General features: G+C 53.1%; 1 protein-coding gene across 1 annotated transcript; it reads right to left on the bottom strand.

The window, feature by feature from the left end:
• Positions 1 to 894: 894 nt before the first annotated feature.
• Positions 895 to 19463, bottom strand: S100A10 (S100 calcium binding protein A10). Its single transcript, XM_038383574.2, has 3 exons — positions 19298 to 19463; positions 6815 to 6967; positions 895 to 1350 (listed from the first exon to the last, which is right to left on the bottom strand). The coding sequence occupies exons 2-3, from the start codon at positions 6944 to 6946 to the stop codon at positions 1189 to 1191; spliced, it is 294 nt and encodes a 97-aa protein (XP_038239502.1). The 5' UTR covers positions 6947 to 6967; positions 19298 to 19463; the 3' UTR covers positions 895 to 1188.
• Between the last annotated feature and the right edge of the window lie 2063 nt (positions 19464 to 21526).

Raw genomic sequence — 21526 nt, 5'->3', positions numbered from 1 at the left:
GATTGGCAGGCAAGGGCCAGAGCGTCTCTTGCCGTTAAAGATACAAGAGGGGCACCATGCTCCGGGTGCCACACTCAGACAATGGCGCGTGGTGGGAAGCAGTTGCCTCTTTCCACAGTCATGCCCTTTGCACTGGGTTTCTGAGCCGGCACTTGGCCGTTTGCTTGGTCTGAAATCCCAGCGCTGTTTCCACATCTGTTCTGCTCAGGCTCATGGCAGAGATTTCTCTCTTGGATTGGGGCCAAGGGATGGGCGGTTCTAGAGCTGGCTCGCGGTTCATCTGGATCATGCCAAAACAAAAAGAGACAATGCATCAGCCACATTCACTCAAGCTGATTCAAACGAAGGCCCCGATGTGGGCCAGCGAGCATGCAAGCTGGCTCTTTTGCACAGTCAGCTTTCCAAATCTGAAGCTATATTTGTATCAGCTTGAAACAATGGGGCTGGTGCACTTTGAACGCGCCTGAACTCAGCCAGTGCAAATCCTACTTCACTGGACTTGGTGTGGATGTCAGTGGGTGTTTCTGGGAGCACACATGGCGTGTTTTGAAGTGTGCGAGGGAGGGGGCATTGCATGCACTTCTTGGAGACTGTATTAGGGCAGCAAGCACTGTATGCTGCATACACTTTTTTGCAGGCTCTTTAAAAAGTGCTCTTCTTTTTATTTAAAGCCATGCAAATGTATGCAAATTAGGCCGTGATCCTCAGTATCTCAAAGCTCAGGTGCCCCTATGCCAGCTTTATGTGCGTCTCCAGAATGCTCTATGCAGCTGCTCTGGAAGTCTGCAATTTATCGTGCCAGAGCTGTGGTTCCTGCACCCTTCAGAACTCCCTCTAGAGTGACGCAGATCAGACAAGGCCAGTGCAGAGAAAAAAAACTATACGCTGTTGGCATTTTAAAAAAAAAACAAAGGGAGGGATTCTTTATTGTAGGGCAAGGCATGGATACAATATAAAAATCATAAGCTGCTCTGGGGCGGGGATAGGAGGATCTCTCTTGCCTGTTATATGGCAACTCGTGAGTCTGTTTGCACATTCAGAGGGTCACATTGCATCCTTGATCCACATGCCCAACTTTCCATTGGTGTCAATGGCCAGCTGGGAGCTCAGATCCAGGCCGCAATGTGGTCCTCTTTATATGATTTGGGGTTTAGGAGTTAGGCATGGGGGGTGTCTCCTGTCACCTCTTCATTTTCTCCCCTTCTGCTTCATGTGTACCACAAAATAGTCGTTGCACGCGATGGTCAGCCCAGCCACTAGCGAGAAGAAGCTCTGGAAGCCGACTCTGCCGTCCCGGCACTGGTCTAGGTCCTTCATGATTTTATCCACAGCCATGGGGTCTTTCTGGTTCTGGGAAGGGAAAATACATGAAAGAAAAAGCAGAGGGGGGCTGTGAGTAAATGGAGCTGAATTTGCTTCTGGCTGAACCTGCTTGGTAGCAAGAGTCTGGGAGCCCGTTTGTGTGCCTATCCATGCTGGTGGCTCCATAGATCTTCATCTATCTGTTCATCCCTCCGTCCCACTGGCTCCATATCCAACCACCCCTCTGTCCATCCCAGGGGCACCATATCCCTTCATCTATCTGTTCATCCTCTGTCCCACTGGCTCCATATCAGTCCATCCACTGACTCCATATCCCTTCATCTCTCTGTTCATCCCTCTGTCCCACTGGCTCCATATCCATCCATCCCTCTGTCCATCCCAGGGGCCCCATATCCCTTCATCTCTCTGTTCATCCCTCCGTCCCACTGGCTCCATATCCATCTATTCCTCTGTCCATCCCAGTGGCTCCCTATCCCATCATCTATCTGTTCATCCCTCCATCCCACTGGCTCCATATCCATCCATCCCAGTGGCTCCATATCCTGTCATCTCTCTGTTCATCCTTCCATCCATCTCAGTGTTTCCATAGCTTATCTGTGTGGGGCTTTGTATAGTGCCCATCATTATGGCATCTGGGCATCTCTTTAAAAGACATGCTGCCCTGTCCTTTCACTTTCTCCCCGCTCTGACATTCCCCATACATCCTAGTGCCCCTGTGCCTGTCTCTCAGGCTCCAATCTGAGTGGATGGGAGGGGCTGCCTTCATGAATCAGCTTGGAGGATTAGGGCCCTAAAACCGTGCAAGTTCCTTGGGTCGTGGGCAGTCTCCTTATTGGTGCATTGAACAGCTCCAAGCCCTGGTAATAACTAACAACGATCTTTTAATTTAGCTTCAAACTCTTTCTCCCTCCACTCCCTGCAGTGTTCATAACTCAGACAGGCCAGTGCATTGCCCCGAAACTGACTGGCCTATATCCCATGCTGAACCACGGTGACTAGTAGTAAAACTCCCCCCACCCCATACAGAAGCTCAAGGGATGCACGTGTGGATTTCAGACTCTGTGCTGGCGTGAGTCTCCTCCTTGCGTAGCACACATCAGGCCACGCTCCCGTCCTGAGCGAGATACAAATGCTGAGCCGCGAATGTAAACTAGCTTTCAAAAATGCTTCTTTCACTGCCCCGCCAGAGATAAGGACACCAATGGGCCCAGCCCTCTGAGTGCTGTGGGCTGCGTGCATGACGTACTGATGAAGCTGTGGTTCCTGTGGGCTCTTTGCCCTGGGGAGGCTTGGAACCCACAGCTGCCGGTTTCTGTTAGGCATATGATCGAGCACCCAGTAGATCATTTAGTCTCTTCCCCACCCACGACCGGTCCCAGTGGTACATTTCCTATTGCTTTTAAATGTCCGAAGTCATGTAGCTTTCACTACATCCCATGGAAACATGAGGACTGTCAGAGCAGAGCAGATCAGGGCACACCTAGCCCGGTATTCTGTCTCCAGCACCAGCTGCTTCACAGGCAGATGCAAGAGAGCCTGAACTGATGATAGGATAACCTGCTCCCAGGGAAAATCTCCTCTTAATCCCATCACTTAGAGGTTAGCTCGTGGCCTGAACCACAAGAGTTTAGATGGATCACCTCCTAGGCAGCTCTCACCGGGCCAGACTCTCTGTTGACATCAATCAGTGTTGCTCTGTTAAAATCAATGAATTTACACCAACTGAGGATCTGGTTCAGTGTCCGGAAACTTCTTCTGCCTTTACCTAAGTTTCCTTTTTCTTAATGTCTTCTCATTATTCTCACCTGTACCACCTGAAATCATGCTGTCGTGCCCAGCACAACGGGGTCCTGGTCCATGACAGGTCATGAATACAAATAGTTCTTCAGTGTGCTCTTGAGGGTTCAGATCTCAGGTAGGGACAGCGGCAATGCTCAGCGTTTAAGTATTTAAAATGAGTCTTGAAGAAAGTTTCCAGGGAAATCAATAGCACCATTTTACACTTCTGGGCTGCTAAAGGATCTCAGAGTGCATCACAACCTTTCACCAATCTCTGGGAGGTAGGTGAACTTTATGAGTGGGAAACTGAATGACAGGGCAGTTAAGTGACTTGGGCAGGGTCATACAGTGAGTCAGTAGCAGAGCCGGAACTAGAACCCCTGCTCTAACCACTGTCCAAACATTCCTTTCCTAGAGAAGGAAACAGATGCCAGGAGTCCTGAGCACTAGTCCCCACTCCTCAGATTTCCAGTGTCTTTATAGGTAAGTTCCTGTATATTTTATCTTTCGATTGGGGGGGTTGGGGGTGGTAAATCCACAGTGGCATTGCTCCAATGTAGCGTGAATGCTAACTGTGATGTAGGCATGCAGCACTTAGAATGAATGGCTGGCACTGTTTCCTGCAGGATCTGTTGGGTTTTGCAATGTGATGGTCTCCCCAGCAGAGGAAGGAGACATTTAAAGCTGGCACGTGCATTGCAAGGAGTGTGCGCGCCCAGGGCTGGGGACAAGGGCTTTTCGCTCTGGTTTCTAGGATCACTTCTAATGAGACATTCTGGATGAGATCCTGGAGGACATCGATTTCTGTGCTCTGGCGGTGAAATTTCACCCTGTACCAAGGCCTGGCCCCTGAGTCCAAGCACAAGGGGTCTGGAGAACGCAGGTGGGAGGAACCTTTTGCCCCATGGCTTGCAATAATCAAAGACCTCTGTGCATCCAGACCACACGCCAAGCTTATCCAGTGTGTTCACACAAAGCAATGGCTGGTGAGCTCTGCGCACGGCACACCATCTGCAAGCAACCACAGCGTTTGCTTTACAGACTGAGGAAACAGAACCCCAAGCCTTGAGCCTGGCTGTGTGTGATAAGCGGCAGTGTGTGTGTACCAGCTGCTCCAGGCTGTTGCCACTCCAGCCAAAGACCTCTTAGCTCTGCTCTCTACCCCATAAACCTGGACAGACAGGGTGTGATGCACATCAGCAAGGAGCCAAGCACTGAATTAGGTGAGAGGACCAAGAACAGGTTCAGATCTCCCAAATATTGGTGTCAACTTGGACCTCGAGGGCATCATTCGACAATTACACCAGGGTACCCGAGATCAGAATACCTCCCCTACAGCAACCTCAGTCCTGTCCCTGCAGTCACTCTGGATCTATGCCGGTGCTGATGGGATCAGAAGCTGGCCCCATGTCTCTGATTGCTTTCGTAGTGGTAAAAGCAAGGCTGGGGCTTTGAAGGGAGTTAGGTACCCAGCTATCCTTGAAAGTCCATGGGATTTAGGTGCCTCTGAAAACCCAGACTAGAGCAGTTACAGGGGATGGGCCAAATCGAGCCTTGGGGTTTGCAGGAGCAATGCCACTGGGTGGCACCTGCTTATGCCACTGCTGAGCTTAGCTAGCTGCAGGTGAGGCCCTGCCATGGAGGTGACTGTATCCCTGGGGCAGGGGGTAATGAGAGGACTACAGAGCACTGGTTAATTGCTGACGATCTCAATAAGCACCCATGTAGTGGGATGGATACCCTGGGGCTGGAGCGTTAAATACCGGTCTCTGATTATATCAGCCTGTGCCAGCCGCGCCAGCTTGCATAATAACCTGGCCTCTGTGAACGCTAGAAGCACAGGAGAGGCCGGCGGGGGAGACAGTTATCTACAAGGACCTTGGGATGCTTAGCCCCAGAAGGGAGTGCTGCCTAGTGGTTAGAGTGGGGGGGTTTGGGCGCCTGGATTTCTGGATCGTATTCCCAATTCTGCTACTGACTAACTGTCTGATCCTGGGCAAGTCACTTAACTGCTCCATGTTATTCATGCTGTATTACACCTCCTGAGAGGCGACTCCAGTCACTACGTCATTCCTCAGTTACAAGATCGCAGCTGGGTGCTTGAGAGATTTATCGGGGGGCAGGAGGAGGGAGCGTTGCCCACCTGTCTGTCTTAAAACCCAGACTAGATCAGTTACAGGGGATGGGCCAAATCGAGCCTTGGGATTTGCAGAAGCAATGCCACTGGGTGGCACCTGCTTATGCCACTGCTGAGCTTAGCTAGCTGCAGGTGAGGCCCTGCCATGGATGTGACTGTATCTCTGGGGCAGGGGGTAATGTCTGTCCTGCAGCCATCTTCTTGCTTTGGATCAAACCGTAACAGCCAAGGAGCAGGGAGAACGCAGTGCACCAGGCAGCAGGGTTATTAATAGCCCAGCAGGTAGCAGGCTGTTACCAAAATGCTATTGTCTTGGACGATGCATCATTTAACAGGAAGGGAACACGATGCCCAGAGCCTCTCCCCATTGTCTGTGTTACCCACGAGCTGATAAATGCCAGGGAATCGAGTGCAGCAGCGACTCCACCCCTGCAAAGCCTCCTCTGAGAGTCCCGGCTTCTGCGGTGCATGAATGCCACAGGGGCTGGGAGGGGGTGAAGGGGCCACTTGCCTCTCTGTGCCGCAGCTGGGAGTTTTCAAACCCAACGCTGGAGCCCATCCAAAGCCATGGGAATGTGGCCACTGGCTTCAATATGATCAGGCCTTTTCGAGAGACAAGAGCGAGAGCATCTTGGGGTTAGAAGCCGGACGGCCAGATTCTCCAGTGCAACCCGTAGGGACTCGAGGTGGAGTTGCCTTGGGGTAACAGGGCAGATCTCAGCCCAGAGACAGCTCCTCCTCATTCATCCTGGCCCCTCCTCTCCCCCCGCTTCAAAGGCAGCAGTGAAGCACGAAGGAGCCCACTGCACCTCCTCCCTAAAGCCTTTTACACAGTCTATTCCATACTGGGGAAATGCAGCCACCTCTGGGGAGAAGCCTGGCAGCCAGCTTACGCCAACAGCCATGCACCCAGGCTGAGGTTTTCAAAGCCAGTCAGCTGCCTTTGCCACAAGGCTTCCTTTGACATGAACAAACAGCAAGTCGAAGGGCTAAATTCCATAGCTGGCTTTGGTTGAGCGAGTCAAAGAAGAATTTTTCGGAGGGGAAATCGTCCGAGCGTTATTTTACATGGCTATTGCAGCAGCACCGAGAGGCCCTCTGGGTCGGGCCCTCATTTTGAGGGCAGAATAGTTTCTTCATTTGAAGTGAGAGGAGTTTAGCTGGAAAAAACTATAATCACTCAACCTGGAATTTGACCGGGACTCTGTCCGTCTAGATCCTATACGCTTTCTTTTTTGACCCTTGTCTGTCCTGTCCCATCTAGTCCATTTGCCCTGTCCTCCCTGCTCTGTCTGACTTCTCTGATATGATACCTGAACATCTAACCCTGACTTGTAAAAACCAGCTAAAGTATAAAACGGTTGGGACCTCGATTTTGTGTCTGAAGGCGCTTCCAGCTGCACAGCGCCCCCTAGCACCACACTAGAGCATCACTGCTCTGTCCTGGCCTGGAGGGATGAGCGCCGGCCCCGCCCCGTCCCCAAATCACCAGCCACTGGGACTAGCCAAATCCCTCAATGGACCGTGACAGAAGGGATTAATCAGCAAATGAGCTTATCGGCATTTCTGACTCACATCCAAAAACCCAGGGAACTCCTTGTCCATCAGCACCCGGAGATCTTCTTTCGTCAAGTAGTTCTTGTCACCGGCGTATTTGTGGAAGGTGAACATCAGTGTCTCCATGGCATGTTCCATCTGAGATGGCATCTTTGTACCGGTCTTTTGAGCCTGCCCAAGTGGAGAGAAATAGCACAGACAGCAGTTAGCTTTGTTTTGTCTCAATAGCTGAACTCAGTTTTATCCCAAGGAGCAGGACCCCCCCATGCTAATTACTATGAGGGACGTGGGCTGTGCCGTTCGGATTCGTAGATTTCAAGGTCAGACGGGTCCCCATTACATCATCTATTCTCACCTCCTGAATATTGCAGGCTACAAAGCTTTACCCTTTTACCCCTGTATTGAGCCCCAATAACATTTGACTAACGCATCTTCCAGAACAGCCTCCAGGCTGGATCTGAAGACATCAAGACATGGAGAATCCACTGTTCCCCCCAGTAGCATGCACCCTTATGATTAAAACCCGGTGCCTCATTTCTAACTTGAATTCTAATACATCTGCCAAACCTACTAGCTAGTTAGGTTCTTACTCCCGTAGGCAGCCACCACTGTGGGTTCCGAGAGCTCAGACCTGAATGGAAACTTTCCATGGGTTCAAAAATCTGTTGCCAATGATATTGTTTTTCTACATCTGCCTAGTTTTTAGAGTGGGTGGAGAACTGCTGGGATACAGAGAGGCAGACGCTAGAGAGGCCAGGAGAGTTGGGATAAAGGTCGGATCAACGTCCAAACCTCTGGACTCCTTTCCCATTTTAGCTCTGCTCGGCACGATGCTCACAATCGCTGGCTTGTGCCGCTGGAGCGAAGGATTTCATTGCACAATAAATCCCTTCCCGCCTCAGTAGTTAACCCCCGATCAAACTGATACAATACACAGTCTCACCCCAAAGGCAGGACATGCTAGTACACCAAAAGGAGAACAAAATGTACCAGGGTAAATATAGTTTCCTAACTCACAATATGGTTTCTGGGACAAAAACATGCTTTGGATGGGGGCAGCATGGAGAGTTTGGTTTAAATTAGAAAAAGGGGGAGCGACTGGACAATTGCTGTGATTTTTCTTTCGTGTTCCAGCACTAGGGAAATGACTACGTCTCTCAGTTATTTCTGTCCAGGTCGCCTGATGCACTGAAACTTTAGAGATGGTTTAGGTATTTTCAAGGGAAACCCTGGGTTAAAGCACTGGTGAGAAATGGTTAAAACAGAGGTGGGCAAACTATGGCCTGTGGGCCACATCCAGCCTGCAGGACCCTCCTGCCCAGCCCCTGAGCTCCTGTCCTGGGAGGCTTGCCCCCGGCCCCTCCCCTGCTGTACCTCTCCCCGTAGCCTCAGCTCACTGCACCGCTGGCACAATGCTCTGGGCAGGGAGCTGCGAGGTCCTGGGGCAGCACAGCTGCAGAGCCCAGCCTGACCCGGTGCTCTGTGCAGTGTGGTGTGTGGCTGGCTCCAGCTGGGCGGTGCAGTTGTAGTGCCGCCAGCCACCGGGGCTCCAGGCAGCGCGGTAAGGGGGCAGGGAGCGGGGGGGGGTTGGATAGAGGGCAGGAAAGTTCAAGGGGGTGGTCAGGGGGCAGGGGTGTGGATAAGGGTCAGGGCGATCAGAAGGCGGGGAATGAGAGGGGTTGAATGGGGGCAGGGGTTGGATGGGGTGGCGGGGGCCAGACCACGCCTGGCTGTTTGGGGAGGCACAGCCTCCCCTAACCGGCCCTCCATACAATTTCCGAAACCCGACGCAGCCCTCAGGCCAAAAAGTTTGCCTGCCCCGGGTTAGAAACTGACTCGTAATGTACTGCGGAGAGATTCATAGATTTCAGAGCCAGAAAGATCCATTATGATCATCTAATCTGACCTAGCACAGAACCAAGACATGGAATTTTATCCCCTTATTCCTGTGTCAAGGTCAATAACTTGTGCTTTGAGCCACAGTTAATTGTTCAAAATATAAATCCCCATGAAACTCGCCCGAGACTAGCTTAATATAAAAGCAAAAGACACGGCTAACAGCTAATTTTCTTATCTTATGCCTTTTGTAGCAAGATCCTTAGGAGCTCAACAATCTCTGCAAACTTCTTAACAAATTATGAGCCAAAAGCTGCCCAGCGCACGTATCCTAGGGCAGATTTCCAGCCTGTATATTCCAGGAACACTTCTCCCACCACTAAAATGCAGTCACCTCTGGGGTGGAACATGGCAGCTGTTTATCAACTCATGGTAACGCTATGCAGCAAGACATTAGAGAATGTCCCACAGCGATCAATCCCCCTGGGGCTTCCCTCCCCATCTCTAGCATCTATGATTATGTGATTCACAGCAGTTTGGGACAGGAAGTGAAGACGATTCCTATTTCCTGGGGTAATTTGGGGGTGAGCAGGATGCAATTAGTGGAGTGGGTGTATAGCCGAGATACACGTCCAGGCTAAGAAGAAACCTGACAGGTCTTAAAATACCCAGGAGCCATGCCTAGCAGCATGTGTCCCCCCAAACTGGTTACCGTGTGCACTACACAGCCATACGGAGCAGCGGATGACTGGAGAGGGAATACAGCCTTGGGGGTGAACTCAATGGAAAGACTTGACCAGAGTCAGTAGGAAAAGCAAGGCTGGTTGTTAAATGCTGTGGCTTTATTTTTATGAATTGTCAAAGCAAAGTCTTTCAAGGGAAGATTCCTTTCTCTGCCCCCCACCAGGAATGGGAGACTTTGATCCATTGCCAAATCCAACTGCCTCGTACACTGCTGTTTAGTGAAGAGAAGTGAGAACAGGGATGTGGAGCTAATGTTGCAATCCCATAAGTAGGGCCTCCGGGGGTGTGGGGGGAAAGAGTAATCGCTTCCAAAGCTCTTTAAAAATGTCCTCCTCAAGCCATCTTTGCTGTGGGTGAAAGCAGCTTTTCTGCCAGGATCCCTTTTTGGTGTTTTACAAGAATATAGCCCCATCTGAGTCATTATCTTAATGGTGTACATGGTAACATGCCTTGGGATGCGCCTTCCTTTAAAAAAGTAGAGATAGATGAAAGACGACAGACAGAGGGAACCAGCTGGCTTGAGGAAGTATGAATGGGACATGGAGCCTCTCTTTCCCTGGTCATCTGGTGCAAATACATCAGTAATAACATCTCGCTGCTGCTGAGTGTGTCTCACGTGCAACGTGTTTGCTGGGTCTCAGTCCCTTTCTTAGTGGCCAAACATTCCCGGCATGGAGAGCATCCTTATAACTTGTCCTCCTGTTCCAGCAGAGAATTCCCTCTCCAACCTCCAGAGGGGGTCCCCTGAGTATGTGGGCGGGGCGTGTTGGTGAGACAGCGATGGGGATGCTTGACGGGCTGGGATAACGGAGGAGCCAACCCTTAGCGCCTCGGGATGGACGGTGCCATGGAGAATTCACCAGCAGAAAGGCGCCGCTGGCAGTGTAAGGGTTAAAAAGTTTGCTCAAGGGAATCCGTTCCAGAGCAGGCAGCAGATTGCTGCAAGCTGAGCGGCAGCTTCCTCCTCTGGGGAGCCAAGGGACTTTGGCCAAGAACGCCTCCCATAGAGCAAAATCATCCCCCCACGTCAACCAGATGTTCGGCAGGCCTCAGAGGGCTGATCACAGGGCAAGCGCGCTCCCTACTCCACCCAGAGGAATGCAAAGGGAGGGGACACACTGCCTTCTGGGCTACATACACCCAGGGGTGTTAACAGCTGCTGCCCTCCATCGGGGACCCTAGGGAAAGGAGCCCCGCAGGCGCTTAGTGCATCCATGTGCCAACACACGAGGTACAAGCGATTCCACTAGTGCACAGCAAGTCCTCCACACGCACATCCCCTCCCTGCGCCACGCACTGCTCTGAGCCCCTTGGAAGGGATTAGGAGCCAACCGCGTCATCCCTGAGCACTGAGACACGCACAGGGGTCTGTGTGGGGCGGGGTACTGACCCAGCTCCCAGCCTGCTCCCGTTCGGTGACCAGTGGTTTCTTTGGAAGACTCGGAAGTCTTGAGGGACGTTGGTTCCAAATGCTCAGTGTTGGGGGATACATTCCCGGCCTCCCCCAGGATACAGCGGGATAAACGGAGGGAGCCAGCAGCCGGGGCATGGAGCCTGCCGCCTGCTCTTTGCCGGGCAGTCATCGGCCCACCTGGGCGTTTGCGATGGCTTTGGAGCTGCACCAAAGAGGCCCTCAGACTGTTCACGGCTTTTTTAAGGACAGCTGCAAAAAAAATCTCACCATGCTCACGGCTGCCATTTTTCCTCCTCACCAGGGACCGTTATTTTGGCCCCCTTCAGAAGACACGATCCCCATGGTCCCAGTCCTTTGCTGTTCCATTGCAAAGATGGATGCACGAATTGCACAAGTTCTAGTGCACGGATGCACAAGTTAACAGCCCATCTCATGGCGGACACTTGCTCCTTCCTAGGGGCGACTCCTGCCTGGCGCCCGCCTGCGACTCTTGTCATGCTATTGCCCACAGCATTCAGCAGTTCTCCCTGTCCCCTCGCCCCTTGGGGTGAATTAGCAGGGCCCTGCCATCACTCGAAGCTCAGGGCGCAAAACCTGGCCAACAGGCTGCGCCTAAGAGCTCAACATTATCTTTTGGGGGCTGTAATCTCAGCCCCTCCTGGGCCACTTCGCCTCGCGCAGACTCCTCGTGAAGAGATGGGAGCGAGCACCAGCCGCCTCTCCTCCATCTCCACCGTTCCGAGCTACCGCAGCCTTTCTGTGAAGTCGTTTCGCCATTCAGCCTTGGGAGAAAGAGTAAAACCCCAGATTGCGGGCAGAGGGGATTGGGCAGGCTCTGAAATCAAAGCGATTGGGTCCTTGACCCCCTTCGTAGGTGAACTGCGGTGTCAGTCTAGAAATGGACTGAGGAGGTTGGGTTGGAGTTCAGGCTGGGTTTCCCATTTGGGGTCAAGCTTGGTGGCTGCAGAATCCTACCGGCTGTTGTGACGAGATTCCAGCCGCTGAGTTCAGCTCTTCTGACCACATGGCCACCATCTGGCATGGGGACCAACCCGCCATTCTCTGCTGTTCCTGTGTTATCCCTGCATGACCCACTGCGGAGTGGGTGCGAGAGGGGCCCCTTCAGTGCCTGATCTGTGCAAGGGGTGAGTGGGTAACACGCCCAGCTAGAGAGGTTTAGGTTGGGCTGTTGCACCTCGTGCTTCTAGCTGTGGAGATCCTGGTACATCGAACAGAGCACTTGGAAGCGATCCGACTCTGAAATTGGGGGAGAAGCGTGGATCGAGGTCCTGATGCAGACCCATCTCCAATGAGGGCCCCAACTCATCTATTGCCTCAGGCCATATTGTTCTCTCTGGTCCATTTCCCCATGGATGTGGTGCTCACACCAGCCTTTAGAATAGAGGCTGGGGTGGGAAGTGAGGTGCCCGTAGCAAGGGAAAAGCTCCCCAACTCCAGTTGTGTAACAAGTGAGCGACAAACAGCAAGACAGGAGGGAAGCAGCCAAGCCAGTATTCCTCGGGAGCAGTGTTTGTCCCCTGCTTGTCCAACCCAGGGCAGGGCAAAGCCTATAATGAGAGCATCTGAGCAAATACAATGAAACAGCATCTAAAGCTCCAGTCCCATCCCAGCGGTGGGAGTTTGCTGGGGCCCCACGCAGACAGGGTTTGTTTGCTGACGGGGCAGGATGGAAAAATAAACCCAAAGCAGGATGGAAAAATAATCCTGATGTGTGATAAACAGGACTCTGTTGTTTCTGGCCGGGTTCTCCTCCCTCCTGAAGCTGCAGACCTCACTGGAGCAGTGCAGGTCACCACACCCCACCCACGCCCATCCCAGGGTGTCCTCCCTACCCCTGCCTGGCCTGAGCTAGTATTTTCCAGCCCTGCTGAAAAGCAGCCAGCAGAGCCTCTGAGGAAATGACTCAGGTTGTTCCATCTCCATCCAGGAGCAGGATCAACATGTCCTGGGCTGGTGGGTTCTCTGCTGCCTCAAACAGTCAGCACAGCCACCAAAGCTGGGGACAGATAGCAGAGGAACTGTGCAGGGTGACACCCAACCAGCCTGGGGACAGGGAGGGGAACGCAAGGGACAAAACTCTTCACGGAGACCCCTTCCCACCTGTCATAAATATAAAGGGAAAGGTAACAACCTTTATGTATGCAGTAACATCAAGCCCCTCCTGGCCAGAGGTACAGAATCACTTACCTGTAAGGGGTTAATCAGTTCAATTAACCTAGTTGGCACAGACCAGAAGGACCAATGGGGAAAGAAGATACTTTCAAAGCTGGGGGGAGGAGGAAGATTTTGTTTGTGCTCTTTTTTGGTTCCCTCTCGGGACAAAGAGAGAGACCAAGCAGGTAACCCAGCTCCTACGGAAATGATACATCTAAAATTACAGCAATTGTAAGCAATAGCAAGGAAATGCATTAGATTATCTTTTGTTTTAGCTTGTGAATTTTCCCTATGCTAAGAGGGAAATTTATTCCTGTTTTGTAAATTTGAAGTTGAGCCTAGAGGGGAATCCTCTGTGTTTTAAATCTTTTTATTACCCTGTAAAATTACCTTCCATCCTGATTTTACAGAGGTACTTTGTTGACTTTTTTCTTTATAATAAAGTTCTTCTTTTAAGAACCTGATTGGTTTTTAGTGTCCTAAAAACCCAAGCATCTGTTCTGCGCTCACCCAAGCATCTGTGCTCACCTTGTTAACCTATTGATTGGTATATTATTCTCAAGCGTCCCCAGGAAAGGGGTGAAGGGGCTTGGGGGGATATTGGGGGGGAAATAGGGCTCCAAGTGGCCCCTCCCTGAATGTTTGTTTAAATCACTTGGTGGTGGCAGCAATACTGTCCAAGGACAAGGAAAGGAATCTGTGCCTTGGGGAAGTTTTTAACCTAAGCTGGTGAAATATAAGCTTGGGGGGGGTCTGTACCCCAGAGTTCAGAGTGGGGGGGAACCCTGACACAACCCATTCTCGGTCAGACGCTAGCCTGGCACTTGAAAGTCCTGGGTTCAAGTCCCTGCCTCACCACAGGCTTCCTGTGTGGGTCATGTAGCTCCTCGTTGCCTCAGTTTCCCATCTGTAAAATGGGCGCTGTAAGGATAAATACACCAAAGATTGGGAGATGCTCAGATACTACAGCCATGGGGGTCACGTAAGCACAATAGCAAAATGTCCCCTTCTAGTGAGTTGCACTAGGATGATCCGTTTGTATTGCAGTAGCACCTAGTAGTCCAGTTGTTGGCCAGGGCCCAGCCACACTCATTGATTAGTAAAGACAAAACGAGTGTGATGTTAACACCTTGGAGCCATTGAAAGATTGTGTCAGCAAAATCGTTACAAAGGGAACCATGTTTCAAAATACATTCCCAGGAGGGTATGGCTGCATTTGTTAGGCATTTTAAAAAAATTGGTAAGCGAGTTTTTCCATCATCAGACTGGCAGTCTGATGTTGTACAAACACAGAACAAAGAGACAGTCCCTGGATAGTCTGTTGCAAATCACTGGAAGAAAAAGAAGAATCTTCCAGCACCACAATATTGGTTAAATAACATTTTGGAATCACGGATCATAACAACACTGAGCTCTTCTATAGGGCTTACATCTGCAGATCTCAAAGCACTTTGCAGAGGATGGTTAGTGTCATTACCCACATGACCGAGGCCCAGAGGGGGGAAAGCCCACATTTTCCAAAGCAGAGGCCCTACCTCAGGGTCGCTCTAGTTGTTGGGCACTCAGTTTTAGCCCCTAAAGCCTTAGTTGCGGAGATGCTCAGCACCCACAATCGTCTCTGGCTCAAGGGGCACTGCCCGTGCCAAGGCCCACCCCTGGAAACTAGGTCCCTGTCGGCATCCAGAGTTGGGAACCCCAAAAATGAGGCATCCTGAAGTTTCTGAAAATGTCAGTCTTCATGACTTGCCCAAGGTTACATGGGGCGTGAATTGCAGAGCTGGGACGAGAACCCAGGAGTCCTGACTTCCCATCCTCCCTCCCCCTGCTCTGATCACTAGACCCGCCCTCCATCCCAGAGCTGGGACTAGAACCCAGGAGTCCTGACTGCCAGTCTGATGATGGAAAAACTCACTTACCAATTTTTTTAAAATGCCAAACAAATGCAGCCATACCCTCCTGGGAATGTATTTTGAAACATGGTACCCTTTGTAACGATTTTGCTGACACAATCTCTCAATGGTTCCAAGGTCCTAACGTCACACTCGTTTTGTCTTTACTAATCAATGAGTGTGGTTGGGACCCACGCAGTGAATTTCCTTCTATGGGGACGGATGTTTTCAGTCGCAGAGAAGCTAAAGCACAAGGACTATGCGCCACTTAGATACCACTGACGCCCCCGTGGCAGTTTGTGTGCTTGTCCTCTGCTCAGGGGTGGTGTTCCCCCTTCGCTGCCTCATGAAGGAGTGTGTCTTTTGTGGGTGGCAGCTGTGGGGCAGCTCAGGGGCGCCCATCACCGATCGTCAACAGGATAACCTCATCGTTTGTTAGCCAGATTTGCCCTCGTGTTTCTTAGATGTTCTGCAGGCAGATTTGGGGAGTCTTTGCCAAACCAGGAGTCCTTTCAAGACCACGTGACTATTTAACCGGAAGGCAGACAAACGCGCTACACTGAAGATGGACCACAAAGCAGGATCATCAACCCTTACCGTTGAAAGATCATGAGTCAGGCCTCTGAAAAATCACGAGAATGGCTTCCAGATCATGAGATTTAAAAAAAAAAATTTGGGGCCCTCTTTCTTTGCCTCCTGGTTTCTGAGCATCCAGGGGTCACATTTGCAAGCTTTACTCCACATCCAAAAAGGCCAGAAACTTTTTTTTTTTTTTTTTTTTTTAAAAGAAAGCTCAGGTTCTCATGGTCCCAGATCCTAAAATCAACCAATCAATGCGAGTTAGGTGCCTAAATACCTTTGAGAATCTGGGCCATGGCTCCAGAAACTGGGGCTTTGAGTAAAACACCAAATATTGTAAAACTGGCCATAAAATGTCAAGTGTGAACACAAGGATGCCTAATAATAGCTGTGTGGCCTACTAATTAGAGCAATGGACTGAGAGCCAGAACTCCTGAGTTCTCTTTCCTGGTGGGAGTGGTTAGAGAAGTGCAGAGACAGGGCTTCTGGGTTCTATTCCTGGCTCTGGGATGGTTACCGGTTACAGCACATGGCTGGGGGGCAGGACTCCGGGTTCTATTTCTGACTTCGCCCGTGCGACCATGGAGTGAGGCTCCGTGCCTCAGTTTCCCCATCTGTGAAACACTGCCTCTCCAGTGAGGTCTTCGGATGCAACATGATAAATAAGGACATAGCATTCGGACTGAATTATCCAAACACAGCAGGGCTGCCTTAGAGTGGAGAGGTTTTTGTATTCCCTTTCAGAGCAACGTCTGTCTCAGCAGGATTGCAGCCTGCTCCTTGCCAAGCCTGGGGACTGTCCTGTAGCACCACTGAAGACAGTGGGCCAGATCCCCAGCTGGTGTGAATCAGTGTAGTGCCACTGAGGTCAATGTAGCAATGCCAACTGGCACCAGCTGAGGATCTGGCCCTTGACCCTCCTTAGTTCTGCGTTTGCTTCAGGCTGCTTTGCCCTGAGATCTGCAGCTGGTGTCTGAAAACCTCTATGGGAAAAACAGGAAGCCCAGCCTGGCTTGGCAGTTGTGCCCGCTGCGCTCGGGCTGCTTGCCTGGAAAATTGGCCAGAGCTGAGACTGCTTCCCCTCATCAGCTCCACATTCGAACTTTACTTGGAAAAAGCCCCGGGAATAAAGTGGCAGGCCCATCCCCCCAGATCCAGGAAAGAAGGGGGGCTGGAATGCAAGTCTCCTCAAAGTCTCCTCCTCTGTTCCTGGATCGTCAACTGGGGCTCATGCCAGCTCTGCTGCATTGTTCTGTCTGCTAGAGTCTGGCAGGGCGTGCACCATTCTCAGTCTGAGAACAACAACACCCCTAAGATCCTGCCCAAGGCAGCCTCCAGCCCAAGGGCAGGTTCTGAGGAGCAGATCAGAGAGATCCTATTGAAAGGAGCCTTCCCAGAGCAGGCACTGGACTGGAATCCAGACCACGAGTGAAGCAGGAGGGAGCCTTCTTCCCAAAGGGTTATTCAGCCAAGTCACGGACCCAGCTCTCTGTCCCTCCCTGCCCGAGACATGCCCACTGACAAAGTCTGGGTTCTTAGAGATGGGAGCCTGCCCTGGGTCTCACACACCTGCGCAAAATGGGTGGGACTCAATTCCACTGGGATGAGTCAGAGGAGCATCTGGAGCAGTCGCAAAGGGCTTCTCCCTCTGCAGGGCAACCCCAGTCCAGCTCCAACAAGGAAACTGGCACTGTGCAGAGAGAGAGCAGCAAGCAGGGAGGTGGCAAACAAATATTTGAAATAAGGCATACATTTTTAACAAATGAGTACAATTAACCATTGGAACAATTGACCAGGAGTCAGGGTGGATTCTCCATCACCAGCCATTTTTATCTCAAGATTGGGTGGGGTTTGTTGTTTTTTTTAAAAAAAAAAAAAAGATCTGTTCTAGTTCAAAAGGAGAAGTGGCCTTGGTATCTATGAATCAAACCAGGTTCCCAGCAAGAAAAGCAACTCCGGCTGGAAGCCTGGATCCTTGGAGTGTCTGAGCAGCGCTTGGAAAAGAACATGAATGCAGCCGATGAAGTGAGCTGTAGCTCACAAAAGCTTATACTCAAAAAATTTATTAGCCTCTAAGGTGCCACAAGTACTCCTTTTCTTTTTGCGGATACAGACTAACACGGCTGCTACTCTGAAACCTGGAAAAGAACAGTATGTCCTCAGAACCTGCCCGTGTGGTAAAAACTGGCTGGCTTTCAATGCTGTGATTACACATCCCTGCACGTAACTACCTCCCTCTCTTCTCCATCGATCCGTCTTGCTCGCTCGCTCTATGGCAGCTGCACTATCTATAGCAAGCATCGCATCTGGGTACCTTGCAGGAGCACCGATCTGGCTCTCTTGCACCTCTCCCTTGGCCCCACAGCAGCCATTGAAAGTGTTCAAGCTGTTCACGTCCCCTTGTAAAGCTCAGAAAGGGCCTGTCCCCTCGCTTCCCGGTTGCCCAGTGTCTGAGAGCAGGAGCCATATCCAGGCTTCCCAGATCGTGGGACGCTCGCGCCAGTTACCAGTGGAACCCCACATCCCGCTGCAGCGGGGAGTAACTCGATCCTGACTGTCACAGGTTTTGTGGCCTGCAATGTGCAGGAGGTCAGACCAGACCAGATCAGATCATGATGGTTCCTTCTGATCTTAAAGTCGATGAGCTCGCGAAGGCCTTGCTCCGATTGGCGGCTGACGTGAATGGGACCGTGTAGTGGGAGTAGCTGTTCCTCACCTACACTCACACAGGGCACATTCCCCCTTTGGGATGACTCCCCTGAGTGCAGCAGGGCTCCCCCAGGCGTGGGTTTAGCTCCATCCTGAGCATGAGCAAAGGGGACGTGGTCCGAGTGCTCGGAAGAGCAAAGCAACCTTCGCACTTTGCCACTGGTTAGACACACCCAAGATCTCTAGGGCAGAGGGGAGCATGGAAAGAAGAGGGGGCTGGAGAGAGCCCACCCCACACAATACATGCAAAGGGGTGCAGAACAAACCGACAAGCCCGGCTCTTTGGCACAAGGACAGGGCCCCACTAGATGCATTGTTTTTAAAAAGTCTAAACCACCTGAGCCTCCCAAAGAAAGTTGAGGTCCAGCAGCAGCTCCCAGAATCCCATCCCAGTGCAGACTTCACTCCGTCCCACGGCAACATTCACACCTGAGTGGGACCCCAGGGAGGGGCCACCTCCCAGAGCCCTTTCTGTGTGTGTATGGGGGGGGGGAGAAGATTGATGATGCCCCCACAAGTGGCACCAGCAGATAAGAGTAACGAGCCTGTCCCTGATAATTCTGCCCCCGTGACAGACCCTCTCGCCGCGGCTGCCCTCCCTGCCGAATGAGTGACACCCCAGGCTGCTGCTCCTCGGGGTGTGTCCCTGCCCTGGGTGCTTTGGGCTCCTGGACAGCAACAGCAGCTAGAGCGCTGGGAGTGACCACAGCATGGTGCCACCTCCACAACCAGCCAGTTGATTTGGGGCAACCCAGCTAGGATTACGCTCCCCCCATCTCCAGGGGCAGCAGGACTAGGGTTCCCCCCTCTTAAATCCATCTTCTGCAGCCTCCCCCAATTCCTGCAGCAGCAGGCTCTGGGGTACCCCGGCGCTCCAACTTCTAGCTGGGGGGTGGGGGAGCAGAGCGGCGGCAACCCCCCCCCGCCCCCGTCCAGCTGAGGCATCCGGGCTGGGGGGCAAGAAGAAAGCTCAGAGCCCCCCACGCTGGGGCGAGTCCACAGACGGGAGCTTTACCCCTCCCTGGGGTTAGAGCCCTGCAGGAGGGACTAGGGGGGAGGAAGGCAGCCCAGAGCCCCCCAGGGGGTGTCCGCAGGTGGGGGCTTTGCCCCCCCCCGTCAGTTCGCTGCAGGAGGGGCTGGGGGATCCCGACTCACCTTGGCTGGGACGCAGGAGCGGAGCAGGCGTGCGGGGACCGAGGCTCAGCGAGTGTGGGTGGGAGCGGAGCCGCCGGCCCTATAGACTCTGCCGGGCAGGGAGGAGATCCGGGGCGGGGGAAACCTGAGTCCGGCCCGGGCGGAGCCAGGCGCGGTTCCCTGCAGCCCCGAGCCCGGCTCGCTGGTGCCCCCTGCTGGTGTTCCCTGCAGCACCGCGCTCCGGGCCGGCCTGCGCCCAGCCGCCGGGCGGCGAGAGCCCGTCCGCCCCCCGCCCCGGCCCGGCTCGGCCCGGCCGGCTGGGGCGGGGCGGGCGGAGCCGGGCCGGCCGGGGGGTTGAGACACCAGGTGGGCGAGGGAACAGCTGGTCCGGCAGCGCCTGAGAGAGGCCGGCCAGCCTTTAAGGCCAGCTGTGTGCGTCTGTCCCCGCAGCCCGCTCCTGTCTGTCTGTCCAGCCACCCCCATACACCGGTCCAGTCTGTCCAGCCACCCAGATACACCGCTCCTGTCTGTCCGTCCAGCCAGCCCCAAACACCGCTCCTGTCAGTCCGTCCAGCCAGCCCCAAACACCGCTCCTGTCAGTCCGTCCAGCCAGCCCCAAACACCGCTCCTGTCTGTCCGTCCAGCCAGCCCCAAACACCGCTCCTGTCAGTCCGTCCAGCCAGCCCCAAACACCGCTCCTGTCTGTCCGTCCAGCCAGCCCCAAACACCGCTCCTGTCAGTCCAACCATCTCCATACGCTGCTGCTGTCTGTCTGTCCAGCCACCCCCATACACCAGTCCAGTCTGTCCAGCCACCCAGATACACCGCTCCTGTCTGTCTGTCCAGCCACCTCCATACACGGCTCCTGTCTGTCTGTCTGTCCAGCCACCCAGATACACCGCTCCTGTCAGTCCAACCATCTCCACACACTGCTCCTGTCTGTCCATCCAGCCAGCCCCAAACACCGCTCCTGTCTGTCTGTTCAGCCACCCAGATACACCACTCCTGTCAGTCCAACCGTCTCCATACACTGCTGCTGTCTGTCTGTCCAGCCACCCCCATACACCGGTCCAGTCTGTCCAGCCACCCGGACACACCGCTCCCATCTGTCCATCCAACCAGCCCCAAACACCGCTCCTGTCTGTCTGTCCAGCCACCCCCATACACCGCTCCTGTCTGTCTGTCTGTCCAGCCACCCAGATACACCGCTCCTGTCTGTCCAACCATCTCCATACACTGCTGCTGTCTGTCTGTCCAGCCATCCCCTACACCACATCTAATCTGTCTATCTATCCTGCCTGTCCCCAGGAATTATTGAGAGTGAAGGGGAGGGCGAAGGATGAGGACAGGATGTTCAGAAATCACAGGGAATGGGGCTAGCTGGGTACGGAGGTTAAAGAGAAAGGGGGTGGTGGTGAATGGGGCTAGATAGGTAGGTGTATGAGGTGTCTGGGAAGGGAAAGAAAGGAGGAAGTGCCAGGACCTGAACAGACCACACCCAGGGCAGGGCTGGGAACAGCAGGGGTGGGATTGATTATCACAGGCCAAAAATAACACCTCAGAGCAGCAGTCCTGCCCAGCCTATCTAGCCCCATACACGCCCTCTCTCTTTAACCTCGGTACCCAGCTGGCCCCATTCCCTGGGGTTTCAGAGCAGCCCGTCCCCATCCTTCTCCCTCCCCTTCGCTCTCAGTCATTCCTTGGGCAGGACAGGACCGGTGCTCCGAGGTGTTATTCTTGGCCTGTGATAATCACTCCCTCCCCTGCTGCTCCCGGCCCTGCCCTGGGCATGGCCCTTTCAGGGCCTGGCACTTCCAGGCCCCTGTTGGGAATTTGCTGTGGGAATGACAGCCTTGCCGCTCCGGATCTATTTATTGCCCGGACACATACAGCGCGGGCAGGGCTCGGGTAAACTCTCCTGATGCGCCCCTGGCGCTGGGCCTCAGGCAGGCTCCATCTCGTGCAGCTGGGCGGCTGGATCTTCATGCCCCGTTCAGTCCGTAACTGCGGCTGCCGATGCACCTCCGTGGCAATTGGCACTTTACTGCGACACCGTCATTCAGACCTGGGGGAGCTGGGCTGAGTCCCCCCTGAACTCGTCTCCCTGGGTGCGCACTAAACAGCCCCTGCCAAGCAAGGCTGGATTTGCACTGGGGACCAGAAGACGTGCGGCCCCACTATCTCACCCCGAGTCCCCTGAGTCTGAATTGGAACCTTCTCTGCTTGAAGTCCCAGGCTGTCTAGGTGTTG

The sequence above is a fragment of the Dermochelys coriacea genome, chromosome 24 (assembly GCF_009764565.3).
Source record: "Dermochelys coriacea isolate rDerCor1 chromosome 24, rDerCor1.pri.v4, whole genome shotgun sequence".
Classification (NCBI taxonomy): Eukaryota; Metazoa; Chordata; order Testudines; family Dermochelyidae; genus Dermochelys; species Dermochelys coriacea.
Note: the sequence above shows the minus strand (reverse complement) of the source record. Positions and strands in the feature narration are given on the sequence as shown.

Bases quoted from the DNA above. Each gene is read 5' to 3' on its own strand.
- S100A10 (XM_038383574.2), bottom strand. From the start codon at position 6,946: ATGCCATCTCAGATGGAACATGCCATGGAGACACTGATGTTCACCTTC. The intron at 1,351-6,814 runs GTGAGTCAGAAA...TTCCCTTCCCAG, and splicing joins AGTTCCCTGGGTTTTTGGAT to AACCAGAAAGACCCCATGGC.